The sequence below is a fragment of the Centropristis striata genome, chromosome 9 (genome assembly GCF_030273125.1).
Source record: "Centropristis striata isolate RG_2023a ecotype Rhode Island chromosome 9, C.striata_1.0, whole genome shotgun sequence".
In the NCBI taxonomy this organism is placed as follows: Eukaryota; Metazoa; Chordata; class Actinopteri; order Perciformes; family Serranidae; genus Centropristis; species Centropristis striata.
In genome coordinates this window covers 34,105,730-34,124,184 of record NC_081525.1, presented here as the reverse complement: position 1 = coordinate 34,124,184, position 18,455 = coordinate 34,105,730, and the positions used below count along the sequence as shown (strand labels likewise).

Genomic DNA, 18,455 nt, shown 5'->3' with positions numbered 1-18,455 from the left:
GACAAGATGAGAGTTACAAAATAAAACAGGAAACATGAAAACTGCAACATAAGGAGAACACAAAATAAAAGCATGAGAACAGAACAAGGAACATGACAGCTGCCTCTGAATAAATGATCACCAGGGTAAATATCATACCAACCAAAAGTAGCCAAATATGTCTAATTCTTCAAGTTTATAGCTGGCACAAAAAATGACATCTTAGAGGATATGGGGCTCTCATGAACAGGATATGTGTATGTGTATATAATGTATATATGTGTGTGCGTATATGTAGATGTATATCTGAGAATTAATGGGGTGTCAGGGCAGTTCCTTGGGACTGCCTTTCAAATTGAGTGCTTTTATCTTTTCATTTAATTTTTAAAATGTTGTTTATTTGTTTATTTTTCTCTCTTTTGTATCACATCTGTATCATCATTTTTGTATAAAATCAATATGTTAAAATGAATGAAACTTCAATGACAAAAAAATAAAAAATTTCCATATTCCTACTATGCAAGTTTTCTATTTACCATTATATGTACCCATATTTAACCTGGGCAACATACCAAAATAGGTTCCATAAATGTCAAAGCTAAGACAGGACATTTTAAATTTGTAACATTTCTTTATATTTTTGTCATGTTTTCGTGAAATAAACTGAAAATGAACTGATTTAATTTAATATATTTTTTCATCTGAACTGTTTCTATTTATGAACTTCTTGTCTATTTATAAGAACTTGTCCTCACAAGGGCATTACATTGTTTGAAGGGTTCACAAGAAAAAGTTTAACCAGAATTTGTAGACCTGGTACCAGTCCTTTCCCTGTTAAAACCTTGCTCTTTCTTCTGCTACTGGAGGATGGAGAGGAGCTTTCAGCCAACGAGAACGTGCAAATCGTACAGCATGGTGCCCGCTGCTCAGTGACCATAGTGTGCCCCGAGGGCGAGGACAGTGGCATATATACCTGCTTGGCTTACAATGAGTCTAGCCATGTGTCATGCCAAGCGGAGCTGATAGTGGAGGAAGGTGAGACAACAAAAACGCTGCTCTGCATCGTTATCTGCCGGTCATAAACCTGTGTGTATTCATTCATCAGATCTAACTGCAAAATGTTAACAAAGGCGAATGGCCAATGTAATTTTGACCCACATCTTGTCAAAAAATCATATTGCTGTAAAGAAAATGAGGAATATTTTGTGTTTATTCTGCAGGTCCACTGGAGTGTCAGGAGAGAGAGGTGGAGCTCGGGAAGAGAAGGAAGTTGTTTTCTGTCTATGATGTCCATGAGGAAATTGGAAGGTGAACCTGGACTTTATACAGATTTAGTCGAACCTGCCATGAGACATTTTAAGGTTTGATATGATCAACATCATCTCTCTGTGTTTTAGGGGAACCTTTGGGGTAGTAAAGCGTGTAGTCCATAGACGAACAGGTGAAGTGTTTGCAGCCAAGTTCCTGCCTCTGCGGAGCAGCACTCGGACCAGGGCCTTCCAGGAGAGGGACCTGCTCTCCCGTCTGGCTCACCCCAGAGTGGCCTGTCTGCTGGACTTCTTTTGTACCAGACGCACTCTGGTGCTGATCACAGAAATGTATCCTTTCTACTAAACCTCTGAAGTCCAGGAGATTTTAGTTCAAATTTCTCAACTTCCTATGCATTCATTCCTGTCTCTGTTCAGCATCTTTCTGTCTGTCCTTACATCAAATGCATTGCTCTTTTTTCTCCACACAATTTTGGCTATCAGTCAGATTTTTCATTTTATTTTTATTAATTAACGGTAAAATAAAGTATAAAGCTGCCAGTAACCCAAAATACAAACAAAAGACACAGGTGTCTTTGGAAATGTACCCTTTTTTTCTTTTCTTTTTTTTTATTTTTTTTTTTACTATTTATACACACAAAAACAGCAGAAAAAATAATAAATATTAAAGTTATAGTATACAGTCTATTTGCATGTAAATTAAAAATAGTAGTAGTTTTCATTGTAGAAAGAAAATTCACATTTTAAAAATGGTCTAGAAACATAAACTGGCACACTGTGTGAAAACTCCTATGATTGCACTTTCAACTGGCTTTCTCAGCTTGTCTACATATGATATATAAATAAAGTTATTATTAATAAATAGATGGAGGGTTAAATGCTACTTTAGAATCACTCTTTTCTCACTTTTCTCAGTTTGTTGAGGTTGATTTATATCCAGTTAAAGTTCTTTAACACCTTTGTAGCTGCTGTTCTCATGGACTTCTGGACCATTTATTCCTGAAAGGGTTGGTCACAGAGAAAGAGGTACAAGCTTACATTCATTCCCCACAAAATTAGTTTTATCTTAAAAATATTTTGTATGGCTCTTGACTCATATTCTTCACTTCATTTCAGATTCAGTCATATATCCAGCAAATCCTCGAAGCAGTTGGTCACATTCACAGCATGAACATTTTGCACCTGGACATCAAAGTGAGATCTAGGGTCTAACAGTGCTTCATTGACTGTGTCATTATTTTTTATGCGGCTCTTAAATCCATCTTTATTTATACCCCCTTCAGCCTGATAATATCCTGATGGTGTATCCGCCCAGAGATGAGATCAAGATCTGTGACTTTGGCTTCTGCCAAGAAATAGACTCATCCCGACATCAGTACAGCATGGTTGGTACACCAGAGTTTGTTGCGCCTGAGATTGTTCACCTAGAACCAGTCACTGTGGCCACTGATATTTGGTGAGTTTAATTACCAATCTGGCTAATTAAGACTTGCATCACATAGTTTTTGTGTATTTTTGCTGTGTTTAAATGTCTGCCTAGACCTGGCCCTGTCATATCAGGAGATTTAAACAAAAATCTAAATAAACCGAAATAAATTGTGCATCATTTTAAATGACTGTCTTTTTCTTTGTGCTAGGTCTGTAGGTGTTATAGCCTACATATGGTAAGTATCAATGCTCTTTTGATAATAATCCTTAAATCTTCAGTTTGCAGTTTATCAAAAAGCTTTGCATATTTTTGTTGATTTTGTACATTTAATCTTTGTCTTGATAGTCTGGTGTGCCGATGCCCTTTTACCGGTGAGACGGACCGTGCTACTCTGCTGAGGGTGGGGGAGGGGACCCTGAACTGGGACGCCCCTGATGTCACATACAGGAGCCCTGAGGCGCAGAACTTTCTCCACATGCTTCTTCAGCCAGACCCAGAGTAGGAATCAGTTTCATTATTGCTTAAACTGGCACATCATTCCAGTCTCTCGGTCATTGAAGATAATTTCTTTGGGCAAATGAAGGAGTCTTTTTGCATTAGTGATATCAATGCCATTTCTGATCCAACAAATCCAACATAATACAGACCAAATATTGAATGTGTTCCTGTTAAAGCTGCATTTTAAACCCTCATTGATCAAAAATTAGATCTTGCGGCTCAACTAAAAAACTAAAAAACAAACATTGAATTGAAAAGTGACTAAAAAAAGTAAAACATCATACACATTATTTTTTACTGATCATGGTGATCAGGACAGGAACAGCGATGTCTCAGGTGTTTGTTCAACCCATCAATCCACCCCATTCTTTTTCTCAAAGTAGAAACAAATACTGCCTCCTACTTCTCCTACAGCTGCAGTGATGTAGCAGTGGACTCAGATGGTATTCATTGCGGTTTCATTGTAACACAGTTCTGACCACTCCCTATTTTCTTCTTTCTAGGAAGCGACCATCTGCCTTTGAGTGCTTGAGCCACGAATGGCTCCAGGTGAGAAGAAATAATAATCCAAAATAATCCAATTTTACTGGATTAAAAAAACATTGTTATTTTGCTTTTTTGTTATGGCTGGGAGTGTAAGGAAGGGTAGGCTGTTGTTAAATGTTCTTTGTAATGGTAAAAAAAAAAGAATAAAAATCTATGTATAAAAGAAAAAAACTATACATTCTGCTCTAACTAATTAACACAACTAAACACTTTGTAACTGTGTTCACAGGACGAACATGCAGGAGAAGATACAGATGAAATCAACACAAAGACTCTGAAAATCTACATCTCGAAAAGGAAATGGCAGGTGGGTCGCCTGTCTTTATCAAAACCTTGAAGTTCCACATGATTACACGCGTAGATAGTGTGTTGTCTGAACCTGTTTTCAGGCAGTATCTCTCCCATCTATCTCCCCAGCGTTCTTTGACTTGCATCGGATCAGTTCTCACGTTGAGGCACATCCCCGAGCTGCTGGACGCTCCTCTCAGAGAGACGGCGGTGACAGTGCCCCGTGAGCCCCAGGAGCACAGCAGCACCTCTCCAAGCAGCGGCTCCTCGTCTGAGTACGATGAAGCTGACTCTTGGGACTTTTTCCAGCACTATAGCCCGACTGAGGAGGAGGAGGAGGAAGAGGATGAGGACTATGATCCTTTAACGGAGAGAGCACAGATCCCTCGGCCTTTCACCAAACTCTCTCTAGAGGCAGAAGAGGAAGAGGAGGTGACATTAGGAGAGGAAGAGGATGGGGAGATGGCAGGAAGGAGGAGTGTGCTGGAGCGGAGTCAGAGCAGGCAGTCGGTCGCGTCGTCAGACGTGTCGTCACAGCCGACGCCTCAGAGGGAGCGTAGGATCAGCAAGGACAGCAGTCATTCTCTCTACCTGTCTGATGGGGATGAGGGTTCAGGGAGTGACGGGGGTCGTATCCCTCGTGGCAGCCTCATCCGAAGCACTTTCTACAACACCTCTCATCAGCTGTCACCCATGTCCGCCAGACACATGACATTACGGGACAAATTCCAAGCCAAAAAACAGGAGAGAGGCCGCAAACCGCTCCGGAGAAGCTTTTCCGGTCGTCTCAACGAGCCTCTTATCGAATACGTGGAGGATGAGACGGAGACCAATCGCGGACAGAGACGGGGGTCTGTCCAGCCTACAATGCAGAAGTCCTGTTCCTTTGATAGTGGTGTTGGCCTCGCCCACACCAACGTACCTCCTCACAGGAGGAGCAGGTCTCTTGACGAGTCTTCTCGCCGATCGCCCTCAAAGTCAGGTGAAGAAGAAGGCTCGCAAAGTCTGAAGGAAGATTTGACGGACGATGAAGTGGCGGGGAGGAACTTGTTGGCTATTCCAAGCCCTCGGCGGCCTGCAAGAAGAAGAGGCTCTGTGGCTCCAGTACAAGCGACTGGCACACCAGGGGGATCCTCTGGGGGCTTCCTTGCTGGAGACAGAATGAGCTCCAGGCTGGATCAGGAGCAGGCAGCGGGCGACACCTTCGCTGGCTCCCAGGGGTCCTTGGCTGAGTCGTCTATTTCTTCAAGTAGACTGGGCTCCTATGAAGAGCTGAGTCACGGTCACCTCAGAGAAAGATACAGATCAGGAGAGAGTGAAGGGTATGATGATCCAGCTGAGCCTCTGATTTCACCGTCCCCACAATCGTTCCAAGAGGTTAAACCCAGAAGCTCGTTTCCACAGCCACCGCCCCGTAACCGCACCCGCTCCAACCCAAACTTGTCAGGTCAGCCGGGGAGCCTACTTACAGCGAGCCCCAGTCCCAGCCTCTCTTCCCTGCAGGCTCCGGAGAGGCCTCCCAGAGCCAAGGACAAGAAGGAAGGCTGTGGCCTCCAAAGACACGCGTCCGCTCCAGCCCTCGAAGCCCGGCCACCTACAGGAAGGTCCCCCAAGCTGGGACTGCTGAAGATCTTCCGCAGGCAGTCCTGGACCGGCCATTCATACTCCCAGCTGGACAACACAGAGTTAGGACCCACACTGGGAGAGATCATGAAGCCTGATACTCCAACTATGTCTCTGAGGAAGAAAATGAGAGCTTCAGCCTCCAGCCTGACTAAGCTGTTCTCCAGGTCCTCTAGTAAGGAGGATTTGAGTAAAGGAGGTGAGCTATTTGAAATTACCCTATTTTTATTTCTTTAGTTCTCAATCAGTTCTGGTTTATTGTGCATCTACACTGTCATTTTATCCAGTTTAATGAATTTTTCTTTGTCTTTTCTAACAGGTCCAATAGTTAAAGGATCAGCTCCTATCCCACCTGAAAGGCATCGTAGCTCCGGTCTTGAGAGTTCAAAAAAGAGGACCTCCAAACTATTGCCTTCTTTTAAAATACCTGCATTCAAAAAGTCTAAAGGTTAGCCAATAAGCTACTTTTTATGGATTATGTATTTCCAGCCCTGCTGCCATCATTATCATCATTATGTTTGTTGTACTGCAAATTTTCAGATTTCCCCCAACGTCCCAACAAGCCTGAAGTGCTCCAGTTAGATGGAGGTGGAATCCTGCTGGTTTGGAAACCAGTCCAGTCCAGTGACCCTGTCACCTACTGTGTGCAGTACTGTACGGATGGTGGGTTTACCAGAGATGATAAGGAAGATCAAATGGTGGTTTGTGTAAAAAGGAAACAAAATAAGTTGTTTATGTGACAAATGGGATTCCTACATGGTCAAAATGTTCCATGATTGAAAGTTAAATTCCTTCAAGCAACTACAAGGTACGCTCATTTTCTGTTGATTTTGGCGCCCCCTGTGGACAAAAGTGGTAGTATTTACGATCAGTCTTCGGACCAGTGTGTTTGCAGCACAGTGACAAATATATTTTTCTTATCCTGACACAATACATGGGAAGATTAAACAACTATTTTTTTGTTGCATCTTTACAATTGATGCTTTCCAGAGAACTTTAAATCAATGCTTTATACTTATTTTTTTACTTTCAAATTGAACTTAAAGGGGCGGTACACGGCATTCAGAACATTAATATAGCGATAAACAACAACTACTAGAAGATAGAGTGATGTAATGGTGTCACACTGCCTCCATGTGTGTTTTCTCTTTTCTTTGTTACCGAAGAACAACAACAAATGGTCGTGGTAGCTGTAGAGTAAAACTCATGTGTCATGTGCCTCCTCAGGTGCGGAGTGGACGGTCCTGTCGGAGGAGGTGACTGAAAGCTGCTTCGTGGTGAAGGACCTACCCAGAGGAGCCTCTTATGTGTTCAGGACGGGCTGCATCACCAAGACAGGAGCAGGACCTTTCAGTGACGCCTCAGCACCTGTTGTCATTTCTACTCATCCTGAAGGCAAGAAGAAGCTGCAGAACGTGATGTTACATGTGTGATCCAGAGAGTTTGTCAGCGTAGTATAGCCGTGATATAAACATCAGCTGTGAAATGTTCAAACGGCTATAACACAAGAGATTACAGTGTTTTCACCTTTATTTACTCTGTTGTACAGAGATTCACATTCCTCTCATCCAGACTGAGTCACTGGGGTCAAAGGTCACTAAAGGACAGACGACACACAAGAACTACAGTTTCCTCTCTGAGATCAACAGGTGGGAGTTTTTAAGTAGAAGCTGAAGTTTTTGAGCAGAACTATCAGTAACTTTTATTTTTTTAACTTTTATTTTGACTTTTTGCACATGATGATGTTTTTGTTATTTTAAAATGTAGGTGTGACTTTTCGCAGATTCTGATATTTGTGATTTCAACCTGATGTTTTGTGGTGACATTTAATTTGTTTAATCTTTTTCACCTTTTCGGGCAGATTTTATTCCTTAGGGTGAGAATTATAGTCTTGAAGGAATTAAAAAACGCTTCAGTGTCATGAAGACCATCTTCCATTCTTTACCTGCTTATTTTCAGGCTACTGGAACAAGTTCCAGGATAAAGTCTTTAATATACCAAACAGTAGCTGTTTTGTTTTCCTGTCTTTCAGGGGTCGTTTCAGTGTAATTACAGTGTGCAGGGATGTTGAGACGAGCCAAGTGTTTGCTGCCAAGATCACCCCTTACAACGCAGAGCAGAGACAGCTGGTGCTGAGGGAATACCAGCTGCTGAAGAGGCTTCATCACTCTCACCTGGTGCAGCTGCACGCGGCCTATTTCACCTCCCGCTACCTGGTGTTACTTCTGGAGCTCTGTCCTGGCAAAGAGCTGCTCTACAGTCTGGCAGATCGGTAAAAGCCAGCCACTAAATCATTTGTCTGCGGGGGAATAATATGATTAAGTCCACCTTAGTGCAGCTAAGCTAAATAAACCTGTGTGCTGTCTGTGCCCTTTTAGAGATCTGTACGCTGAGACTCACGTTGCTGAGCTGCTGGTTCAGATTCTGGGTGCAGTCGACTACCTTCACAGCCGCCGAGTCATCCACCTGGACCTGAAGTCTGACAACATGCTGGTGGATGACTGCAACCACCTGAAGATAGTGGACCTGGGCTCGGCTCAGTCCTTCACACCCGGTCAGCCCCTCAACATCGAGCACATCCAGGGCCTGTCGGAGAGCAAAGGTACCAACACCTTTATTTCAAAAACCCAACAAAATTGTGTCAGATCTTGATGCTTGCATTATTGTAGATTCTTCTAATTTACTAAACCTTTGACTGTCATGGCCTCCAACAGACTGCCGCAGCAAAGGTACACATGCTTTAAGGGAGGACGGATTGATGGAGGGAAATAATTCTGCCTAACTTCATCCACCTCAGCTGATCCTAGCTACCATAGCCTAACAAACCCAAGTCCATTTTATTATCATTTTTTAAAATCGATTTCTTTTTGGTTAAAGTCATTTTTTCCTAATTCAGAAAATTAAGCATGTGAGTGAATGTGGCCAGTAACAGTAGCTCTCTATGAACAATATCCTGTTTCTGTCTGTTTTGTCAGTTTATATTGTCCTTCCTAAAGCTCCGGAAATCCTGGAGGGTCAGGGTGTCGGGCCTGAAACGGACGTTTGGGCTATTGGAGTTCTGTCGTTCATCATGTAAGTGCAGAGATGAAAGTGGAATAGCTCACAAAATCTTTTCTCTTAAAGGTCCCATACTGTAAAATGTGATATGTCCATGTCTTTTTTTTTTATCATGAGGAAGGTTTATGTGTCTTCAGATTTCAGAAAAGTCACAACTATACTATATGTCTGTAGAAAGTGCTGTTACAGTCGTTCTCCAGGTGCATTCAAAATTGTAACTATAATTTATATATTTTTTATTTTACTGTTGCCTTTTGTGTTCACTTCAGTGTTTTTTTTTCATTAAAGGTGTTTTAAATGATTTCCTTAATTATTTTATCAACAAGTGATTTGTTGTATTTTAGGGTTAGTATCCCGACAGCAGTAGAAAGAACTGAATACACCTTTATATCTGTTGATCTATCGCAAATAATATTGTTGTTGTAGTTTTTTTTATTCCAATACTTTTATTGAAAATAGAAATTCACTCTTTTGTCACATATTTAGCACATTGTTATTACATACTCTGATATATGTGGTGCATATGCATAAATGTGTGCATATGTATTAATGCTGTTTATATGGTACATTTTCAAAGCCCAGATTAAAATAAATAAATAAAATAAAATAAAATACAATGATAATAATAATAATGCAAAAAAGTAATCGAGTCAGTTGTATTCCATTAAATTTCCTTCATTTTCAGAAAATGAACATAAATAGTACACAATTTTTTTTTTGCTATTTAAGCGCGCATTTTCTGCCTCAATCTTTGTTGTTGTTTGTTGTTTTTTCAATTCAGCAATGTTATCACGTGTTTACTTCATATTGTGCACCCCAACTAATCTGTTTGTATTTTTGTATTAAATATATGTTTTTCCCCTTTCTTCACCAGGTTGAGTGGAGACAGCCCGTTCTATGCAGAGCACAGCTGGGAGCAAGACAAAAACATCAGGAAAGGGAAGATCCAGTTTGGACGCTGTTACCCCGGTCTGTCAGAGGGAGCCTTAAACTTCATGAAGAGCAGCCTGAATAACAAATCCTGGTGAGTGTTTCTCTTTAAAATGCAGATTCCATTAGAGAGATTGTTTATTTGAGTTAGGAACATAAATGTGCATGTCCTAATATGATTAATAACTCTGCAGGGGGAGACCCAGTGCAGCCGAGTGTCTGCAGAACCCCTGGCTGCGCGCCCATCGTGCACCGTACAAAGGCCGACACTCCAAAGTGTGTTTCTCCACGGACAAGCTTAAAGATTACCTCAAGCAGAAGGAGGAGAAGCGAGACCAGGTCCGCACCAAGCTTCAAGGTCCCTTTTTCCAATAAAAAAAAATAAAAATAGAATCTTCTAGTAACCATGGAGCCTTATAACCAGCACATTTCATGTCAGCTGATAGTTTCCTGTGTGGCTCTTTTCTGTCGAGCTGGTTCCAATCCAGATTTTTGAAATAATTTTAGTATTCTCTGATTTTGAAAATGTGATGCGTCTTAATGAGTTTAATGAGTATCTTTATACCGTTTATCCGTATATGATAGTGAGCTGCATTTCTGTGCTTTAGTTTATGTAGAAACATATCAGGGATAAGGTTTAATGCATGAGTTGTATAATTTAGATTTTTACTCAGACAGATGCACGTGTTTGGCCTAAAACAGCTGTCTGTGGTATCATATAGAAAGCAGATTTTTTTTCAGAGTGATATATTTTATTTAAAAATGTACACATTTTGCCTTAAAGTTGTAATGTACAAATGGGAAATCTATTAGATTCATGGGACTTACTGAATGCTTCTTGACGTTTCATAATGCTTAAATATTGGGTCAGTCACCTGCCAATGAGTTGATGAATGAAAGAAGAATTAAACAGCACAGAAGTGGTCGGTCATTGTCCTCACGTCCTTTATTCAGCCTCATTTGTACACAAACACACAAACATACATGCAGATGTTTAAAATGGATAGTTGAGATATTTTGTATGAAGTTGTATTATGTAAATATATATATATATATTTATATATATACATATAGTATAGTAGTTGTATGAAGTTGTATTGTGTATATATATGTATGTATATATATATATATATATATATATTTATATATATACATATAGTATAGTAGTTGTATGAAGTTGTACTGTATGTGTGTCAAAATTCTCCCTTTAAATGTAATATATGAAGTGATTTTTTTAAATCATAGACATCCTGATTGTGAGTAAATGATACGCAGAATGTGAGTAATTATTTCGGTAACATTAATATCAGCTATAATAGTCATACATTTACCTATTACTACTTTATGAGAATTCAACAAGACTAATAAATGAAGGTGTAACTGTTTTGCGGCGAAGTATTGACTGGTACTGATGTATATCCACACTTGCAGGTAAGCCAGTAGCAAGCGTTGGCTTATCATGACCAAATGTATCACTGAATTTGGCCGTTGTGCCAGCTGGCCGAGTTGTTTGGGTCAGGATGTTCACACCTAGATATCAACCATTGGTTTGACTAAATCTAACACAAGCCTCCACTCTCATCTTTCAATTCAGTGTCCCTCTTTTCTACCTGAGCATCAGTGAACAGGAAACTGTACTGAGGAAACCTCTGACCATGTAACGACGAGGGTAAAAGAACAAACTTTTCTCAAGATGAAAGTTTATTTCAGATGCAGACAGTGAAGATGGAGTTATTCAGGTGTTGGCTCTGTTACTGTTTCCTTCTTAAGATTTGGCCTCCTGAACTTTTTGGATTTCCTGTTGAAAGAAAGATGATGATACTCTTACTTTTTGTGCATTTAAAAGTTCATTTAGTAACTTTTTTTTCAAAGTATCGCATACGTTCATACATGGCAGTTTTTTATTGTTTACAAAAAGTAATCCAGTACATTCATCATGCAGCCGATTCTGTTTGTATAACATCAATAACCCTTTTCCCCCTTTATAAAAAAAGAAAATAAATATATTTATACATACATACATACATGAAGAAATATACAAATATACAGGGTAAAATTAAAAAAGTAGACATACATATAAACTAACATTCACCTCTGCTTTTAAAGAGAATAACTTTTTTATCCATATTTACTGAAACTGTCCTGATAGTAGTACATGAGATGGCTAATCACCAGGTTATCTGTTTCATGTACTGCTGTCAGGTTTGGACAATTTTTATTTTTTAGGATTTTCAGCTAATAAGAAAATCTGTCATTCAACAAAGTATTTGTTGAATAAGTAAGTTAGATAAAGGATATTTTATGGTTTTACTCACGTCATTGAGGATATCTTTCAGCTCCTCGTAAGCCCTCTCTAAGTCATCATTGATGATAACGACATCAAACACTCCAGGCTCTTTACCTGCAGAAGAGAATAAGATCAGCTGCAGTGGTTGTCTTTCTTTCAGCATTATGTCCAAGAAGAAGAAATGTTGAGGAACTTACTGAGCTCCATATCGATGCGTGCCGCCTCCAGACGTTTCTGTAAACTCTCCTCTGTTTCTGTCTGTCTGTCCCTCAGACGTTTTTCCTGAGAAAGACAAAGAAACAAGACATTAACTTTGAACCGAAAGCTGCTCCATGGAAACAGCTTTTTATATTTATTAAACAATTTGTCCCATACTTTTTATCAGTACAGTTACAGTACTGTGCAAAAAGCAGGTGTGAAAAAATACTGTAAAATAAGAATGCTTTCAAAAATGGAAATGTTAATAATTTATTTTTTTATCAATTAACAAAATGCAAAGTGAGTGAACAGAAGAAAAATCTAAATCAAATCAATATTTTGGTGTGACCACCCTTCAAATCAGCATAAATTATTCTAGGCATTTGTTCCACACCTGTCTAAGACTTTTGCACAGTACTGTTTATATAAATTCAATATGGTGAAAATTAAAATAAATGTCTGATTGATAATGAAATTAGTAGATTTGTCACTGACATCCTATTTTGTAGTCAGGACAGAGCCTGATAAATACAGTATGTGCAATGAGATATTAAGTTTTACCAGGATCTCCATGGAGGGAGGCTGGATGGAAATGTAGATGGGGTTCAGGTCAGTCTCTTTAATCCTCCTCACCCCCTGGATATCCACATCCAAGATGCAGATTAGGTTCTGGGCCTGCACGTCTTCTATGGCAGCTTTACTAGAGAGTAAATGTATCATGAAATGGTATTAAATAAGTGGCTTTTTAAACAACCAGGACCATACATGTGTACATGGACTGGCTTGACATTGTGCAATCAGTTATTGAGAGTGTAATCGTGCAATTTTGTGCCTGTCACACACAGCAACTACGTTAAGAGGATCGCTGCATTGATCCGAGCTGCTCAGACTGCAGTGAGTGTGTGTTATCTTCAGAATAAGAGGAAGAGATTAAATGTGACACAAGAGGTGCTGAGCCGCAGTGTTGCTCTTTTTGACCTGAGGGGGGTTAAAGCTCCATCTGTCTCCAGACTATTATATATCCTCTTGATCCCTGTGGCCAAGCCTCAGGGTAGTCTCTTATATACGACAGCAGCAGGTTTAGTGTCTATTGAATTACGTTTAACCAATATCATCGACACTGACACTTTATTGTCTTTTTACTCATATTAACTCAGATTTTCTTTCAGCTGAAGCTTGTTAGGATATTGCCTTTTAAATGGTTATTCAAACTGGCATGGGTGGAATGTAACCAAGTACATTTACTCAACTACTTACTTTACTTGAGCATTTCCACATATGTAACTTTATGCTTTACTACATTTTTGAGGCAAATATTATCAATTTTTCTCCACTACATTTAGCTGCCAGCTTTTTTAAGGTCAAGATTAAACATAAAAAAAATAAGAACAATTTAAAATGATTACGCATGTTTATAAATTAAACCACATCAAGTATATCAGGTAGTTGTAATGAGCTCTACATGGACAACAGTAAAATGCTGCTTACATAAATTCATCAAAATTAATTAAACAATAATATATTTTGAATATAAAAAACAATATCTGTGGGTCCATTCTGCATTCTGCAAGTACATTTTGATGCTGACACTGTACTTTTTTGTACTTTTACTTGTAGTGGAGTAATTCTGCAGTAGTGTATTACTATTTTTTACTTAAGTAAGGGATCTTTATACTTCTTATACTACTGCAAACTGGGATGCCTTTGGTCTTAAAAAAATATATTAATTTGTAAGAAAATTACATAAAAAGATAAAAAGATAAAATGTGTACAAAAGACAATTACGCATCTAAATCATAGACGTTTTCTCTGGCTGCTCCTGAGTACATATGGAAAAATATGGTGCCATTCATGCAGAGAGCAAATATTTACCTTGTTCCGTAGAGGTTACCAGAAAACTCTGCATTTTCAATGAATTCGCCGTTGTCGATTCCCTGCTGCACGGCCTCTCTCGTGGAGAAGTGGTAGTCTGCAAGATGCAACATTAATAATGAATCTCTGCCATGAAAGCTTTCACAATGGTAGAAGTTATTAAAGGGAAGTGACTGAAATCAAATGAGCATCTTCATGACAATAAACAGTGCAAGCAAGGGTGAAAGAAAATCCAGACACAAACTTGTTTACAATTTAGTGGACAATCTTTTTGCTGTGTCTCAGTGTATAATGTTCTCCTCTGTGCTTAATTTGACCCTGTGTGTAGTATGCAGTCATAGTTTCAGGGAAAGGCATGCAGAGATGAGAATACTTTGCAAGCTGCCATTAGTACAACTGTTACCGATCACATTATAATGTCCATACCAGATCCACAGGCATAAATCTTCACAACATCAAAACCGCTGGGCATCTAAAACAGCACAGTTTTAGAAAACAAACACGTTACTACTGCTAATGGACACTGCGATTCAGCACACAATCATTAGCATGAACATGGAGGAGTCAGACTGAAGTAACAATCTGAAGGAAATGCTGGATAGAAGCACAGCAAGTGCTGTGCTGTAAACTGATAGATAATAAGCCTGAAAACAAGCGGAAAATGCTTTTAACAGCACTTTTTAAAAAAACTGCAGTGCATAAAATATTTCTTTGCAAGATTAAAACCTCAGTATGACCCAAAGTGAGCTAAACTTACCACTGTTCTATCTCTTTTATTTTATTAAAAATCATATTGTCAAATAAAATCATGGAAAGCATCTTAAGAATTTTTTCCAGGATATTTTAACAAGTTAAAGGGACCTGGAAGCAGTGTTTATGAAGCTCAGCTGGATCCTGTATATCCCAAAATAAATATGTGCGATCAATCTTTCTCCAAAGATGCTAATGGTTGTTTGGAAATCATCAGTGCGCCATCAGCCACAGTGGGAAAGGGAGTTTTTTTTGGACACAAAAGCACACGGGACTGGAAATGGGAATCACTACTGAGGCATCACAGGGGGCTATTTTCAAAAGCTTTTTACTCCAAAGTGTAAACTGTCTGATCCCGATTCCTCAAAAAGGGATCCTTAAGCATTTTTTCTTTTCTCTTTTTGTGTGCCAGGATGATGAAAGTAACCCCTCTGCTTTAAAAACTGTGATCAGGAATCACACTGAGGTCACCTTTATCTGTGGGTTCTGATTCTTTTGGACTCTTTGGGATTTCTAAGTCCTCAGAGGAAAAGATGTCTGCTACGGGCAGTAACGTAGCTCCCAGAAGCAAGGGGAGCGCGTTCAGCCCTATGGAGAAAGCAAAAAATGCACAGAAAGACGTTTATCCCTTTATATCAAGGGAGCTATACAGGGGGGACAAAACTATTCGTGCAGTTCACTTGGGAGTAAGAAGTGTTGTTGCCGTTATTTGAGATCGGGGCAGGTGGAGGGGTGGCGGGGAATTGTGGTCCAGAAACCAAAAGTAAAGAGGATTAAAATACACTTTATCACAGATTCAAATCCAGTTCCAGGGCTCCTATATGGTGACTCGTAAGGCACGATGGTCCTGCTACAGGCTGGTAGGTTGTAACACTAAAGCTACTGAAAAGTGTTTTGTTTTTTTAGCTTGAACTACTGTACCTTTTCCATTTTCCTCTCCTGGTCGAGGGTTTCTTGTTGTATCTGTGAGGAGAGGATTCCAGCATTAAATCACTCAGCAGTAAGGTATAGAATCATCAGTAACTGTTGCAAAAACTTCTGTCTCAGCATTAAAGGTGTACTGATGTAACATGAAAGCTATTGGCAGGTTCAGAACAAGGCCATCAAGACTCCTGACCCACTTCCACCTCAGACAGACAGGATGTCGAGATAGAAGCTAATAACCAGTTGGCACACAAACATACGTGACACGCTGAATCCAAAGACACCCTCGTGTTCGTTCATCAGCCTCTTCATCAGAGTGCTCTTCCCTGCTCCGGAGGGTCCGCTCAGCACCACAGGCCTCGGTCCTGACATTGTTCTGAGACAGACAGGGAAAGAGAGGGAGCTCAGATCTGTGCCAGGAGCAGATTACAATAAAATATTTTTTGCCAGTGTAAATCTAGTATTAAAGGTGTGGCAGTAATTTCTAAAATAGGATTTAGGGCGTTTTAGTTTCATTACTTCTGCAGCATGGGCAGATTATGAGACAATGGGCCCCACCACCTCTACTACATAAGAGCAAGAGACACAGGCTAGTGACTAGTGTAAGCCTGGAGGGGATCAAACATTTGGCTGCCTGTGTGCATGCGTAACTGAGTGCGTGTCTGTGTGGATCAGTCTGTCTGTCTGCAGCTAATCCCTCATACTACTGCACCAATACCCCGTATATTTTCTTGTGCACATTTATGACTGTATGCTGGAGGACCAAACCTAAAATCATTTTTTTTTAATATCGTCATTGACTGGTGACTCTTCACTCTTCTGGCCAGAAGGGGCTGCAGGTCATCAACAACTGCTTCCGTTACATAGCAATGGCATTTAGCCTTAACACACCTGTTGCAGATCACATTTTGATCAATGCAGCACATGTGCAGCGCTGTGCATTGGGGAACTTCATGCTTTTCTTTTCGGGTATGTTTTCACAAAATGTCGTCATTAAGGTTACGGCCCATTATCAATGGTGGCCAAAATAACTACTGTTGTTGCTTTTTACCTGTTGTGGAAGTCCCAGATGTGTCAGAAAACCAAATGCTGTCATGTCTGGACTAATAATACCATCCAGTGATGCACACAGCTCAGTGAATTTCATCGCCTTCTCCAGGAACTGTGCCTATAGAAGACTGCCAGTACGGCACTAATACATCAGAATCTACCCAAAATAAACAGATTTTTCCCTGATTTAGTTGCAATAAATGGATAAAAAGTCTGCTGAAAAAACTATATCATGATGAAGATGTGTTCAAAGTCTGAATTCATGTTTTGTCAAGCAAACAAGCAACAACTTTAAAATGCTTGTTTTGTGAGTGGAGTTTGGATCGATCAGAGCTACAGAGAGATTCTCAGCTGGCAGAGATATTTTTTTGTTTTGGTCTTTTTTGTATGAATTTTACATCTCTCTGTATGTGTATGTATCTCTGTGTTTTATGTGCCTTTGTGGTTGTTTTGTGTCACTTGAGACACAGTTTGTAGGTGAAGGCCAGGGTGGCCTCTGACACTTTGGGCCTGTGCCCGTTATGCCCGTTCAGTAATCCACCCGTGTACTGCAGTGCTGGTAAAGCTCAGCAACCATCCTTTCAACTGGCAACAGGTTAATCCTCTGATCCAAGCTTCTTTTAACCACTTCATTGTCAGGCGGAAACCCAACACACACATACTGGGTTGAAAGCAGTCCTCTGCTCCAACATTATTGTGCTCTTAATCTCCACTCATAATTAATCTCCACTCAGGAAATTCCACTTTCTATTTCCCTAATTGAAATATTTAAAGATGTCCATGTCCTAATTGCTGACTCGTTAGACAGCCGGAGGCTCTGAGGTTAATGTTAAGAGTGCCTGTTAATGAAGTCAATGCAGGTCAGTCAGAAGGATTAATTGGATCTGGGCCAAATGACACAAAGGGGCCAGCATAGGTGACCCATTTACCTGCTGTGCTAAGAGACGATGATATTTCAGCGATGCTGCTGAATCAATTCATTTAGAATCCCAGAAATACAATTAGTAATATCAGAGTCAAAGTCTGCAGCAGCCAGATTACATCCAACCTCTCACTTCTGCATCTTACAAACGATTCCCTGGCAGCTTAAGATATCAATCATATCAGAAAACATTTATTTTTGGCCCCTTTTCCAAGGCTTGTTGAACTTTTAAGTTATTAACAAATGTGTTTTATCCAAATGCCCAAAGCCCTTAATGCAAGATTTCCTCAGTGAATTTACATTTAGTGCACACACATTCAGTCACTGGTGCAGAGATTTAAAATATCTAAGCAGCAAACAACTACCTGTAAAGTCTTCTACTTTTAGTTGTACTGAACCCAATCCATGTTAAACATATTGAATATCTGTCTATTGTGAAAGTTGAATAAATTCCACCTTACCTGTCGTGTCGCAGCCTGTACAGAAAGCAGCAGATGATTCTTCAGAGGCTTCTCAATGGACTACAATGAGTGTGTGGTTGTCTGACTCACTGAAGCAGCTCACTGTCACTCTGAATTACCACCACCTCCCGTCAGCTCAGTGACCAATCATGTGTGCATGCTGGCTTGTTGTTATCCACACTGTCAGTACAGGGGACACCTTAAGCAGGTCACAAGACCAAGTGGGCTGCATGGTAGAAGGTTTTCATACAACATGTGATTGTGTAAACTGCAGCCGAACATTTGTGTTCATTTATTTGTTGTTAACGTTAAGGAGGTGATTAAACCTAACACACAGGAATTTCCTTTTTTGTTTGTAAAAATCAAACAAAAC

At 40.0% G+C, this 18,455-nt stretch overlaps 2 protein-coding genes across 2 annotated transcripts in view; one reads left to right on the top strand and one right to left on the bottom strand.

Moving 5' to 3' along the window:
• The window catches only part of obscna (obscurin, cytoskeletal calmodulin and titin-interacting RhoGEF a), a 46,003-nt gene extending 35,828 nt beyond the window's left edge, over window positions 1-10,175 (top strand). The window contains exons 62-82 of the mRNA XM_059340391.1: window positions 846-1,014; window positions 1,200-1,287; window positions 1,377-1,577; window positions 2,213-2,273; window positions 2,364-2,441; window positions 2,531-2,703; window positions 2,885-2,911; window positions 3,022-3,174; window positions 3,678-3,723; window positions 3,950-4,027; window positions 4,138-5,830; window positions 5,951-6,079; window positions 6,172-6,294; window positions 6,859-7,026; window positions 7,181-7,280; window positions 7,664-7,903; window positions 8,010-8,233; window positions 8,346-8,360; window positions 8,607-8,703; window positions 9,563-9,712; window positions 9,813-10,175. Coding sequence (XP_059196374.1) covers window positions 846-1,014; window positions 1,200-1,287; window positions 1,377-1,577; window positions 2,213-2,273; window positions 2,364-2,441; window positions 2,531-2,703; window positions 2,885-2,911; window positions 3,022-3,174; window positions 3,678-3,723; window positions 3,950-4,027; window positions 4,138-5,830; window positions 5,951-6,079; window positions 6,172-6,294; window positions 6,859-7,026; window positions 7,181-7,280; window positions 7,664-7,903; window positions 8,010-8,233; window positions 8,346-8,360; window positions 8,607-8,703; window positions 9,563-9,712; window positions 9,813-9,993 — 4,194 coding nt within the window. The 3' untranslated portion in view covers window positions 9,994-10,175. The remainder of the gene's footprint in view (window positions 1-845; window positions 1,015-1,199; window positions 1,288-1,376; window positions 1,578-2,212; window positions 2,274-2,363; window positions 2,442-2,530; window positions 2,704-2,884; window positions 2,912-3,021; window positions 3,175-3,677; window positions 3,724-3,949; window positions 4,028-4,137; window positions 5,831-5,950; window positions 6,080-6,171; window positions 6,295-6,858; window positions 7,027-7,180; window positions 7,281-7,663; window positions 7,904-8,009; window positions 8,234-8,345; window positions 8,361-8,606; window positions 8,704-9,562; window positions 9,713-9,812) is intronic.
• Window positions 10,176-11,187: 1,012 nt separating this feature from the next.
• On the bottom strand, window positions 11,188-18,139 carry guk1b (guanylate kinase 1b). Its single transcript, XM_059341855.1, has 9 exons — window positions 18,083-18,139; window positions 15,910-16,025; window positions 15,647-15,688; window positions 15,197-15,313; window positions 13,976-14,072; window positions 12,665-12,803; window positions 12,103-12,187; window positions 11,934-12,019; window positions 11,188-11,416 (listed from the first exon to the last, which is right to left on the bottom strand). The coding sequence occupies exons 2-9, from the start codon at window positions 16,019-16,021 to the stop codon at window positions 11,384-11,386; spliced, it is 711 nt and encodes a 236-aa protein (XP_059197838.1). The 5' UTR covers window positions 16,022-16,025; window positions 18,083-18,139; the 3' UTR covers window positions 11,188-11,383.
• Window positions 18,140-18,455: the final 316 nt, after the last annotated feature.

Excerpts from the sequence above, each read along its gene's own strand:
- guk1b (XM_059341855.1), bottom strand. The coding sequence starts at position 16,021 with ATGTCAGGACCGAGGCCTGTGGTGCTGAGCGGACCCTCCGGAGCAGGG. Across the intron at positions 15,314-15,646 it reads AGGAGAGGAAAATGGAAAAG|GGCTGAACGCGCTCCCCTTG; the intron begins GTACAGTAGTTC and ends CTTTCTCCATAG. Across the intron at positions 14,073-15,196 it reads ATCAGAACCCACAGATAAAG|ACTACCACTTCTCCACGAGA; the intron begins GTGACCTCAGTG and ends TGCATCTTGCAG.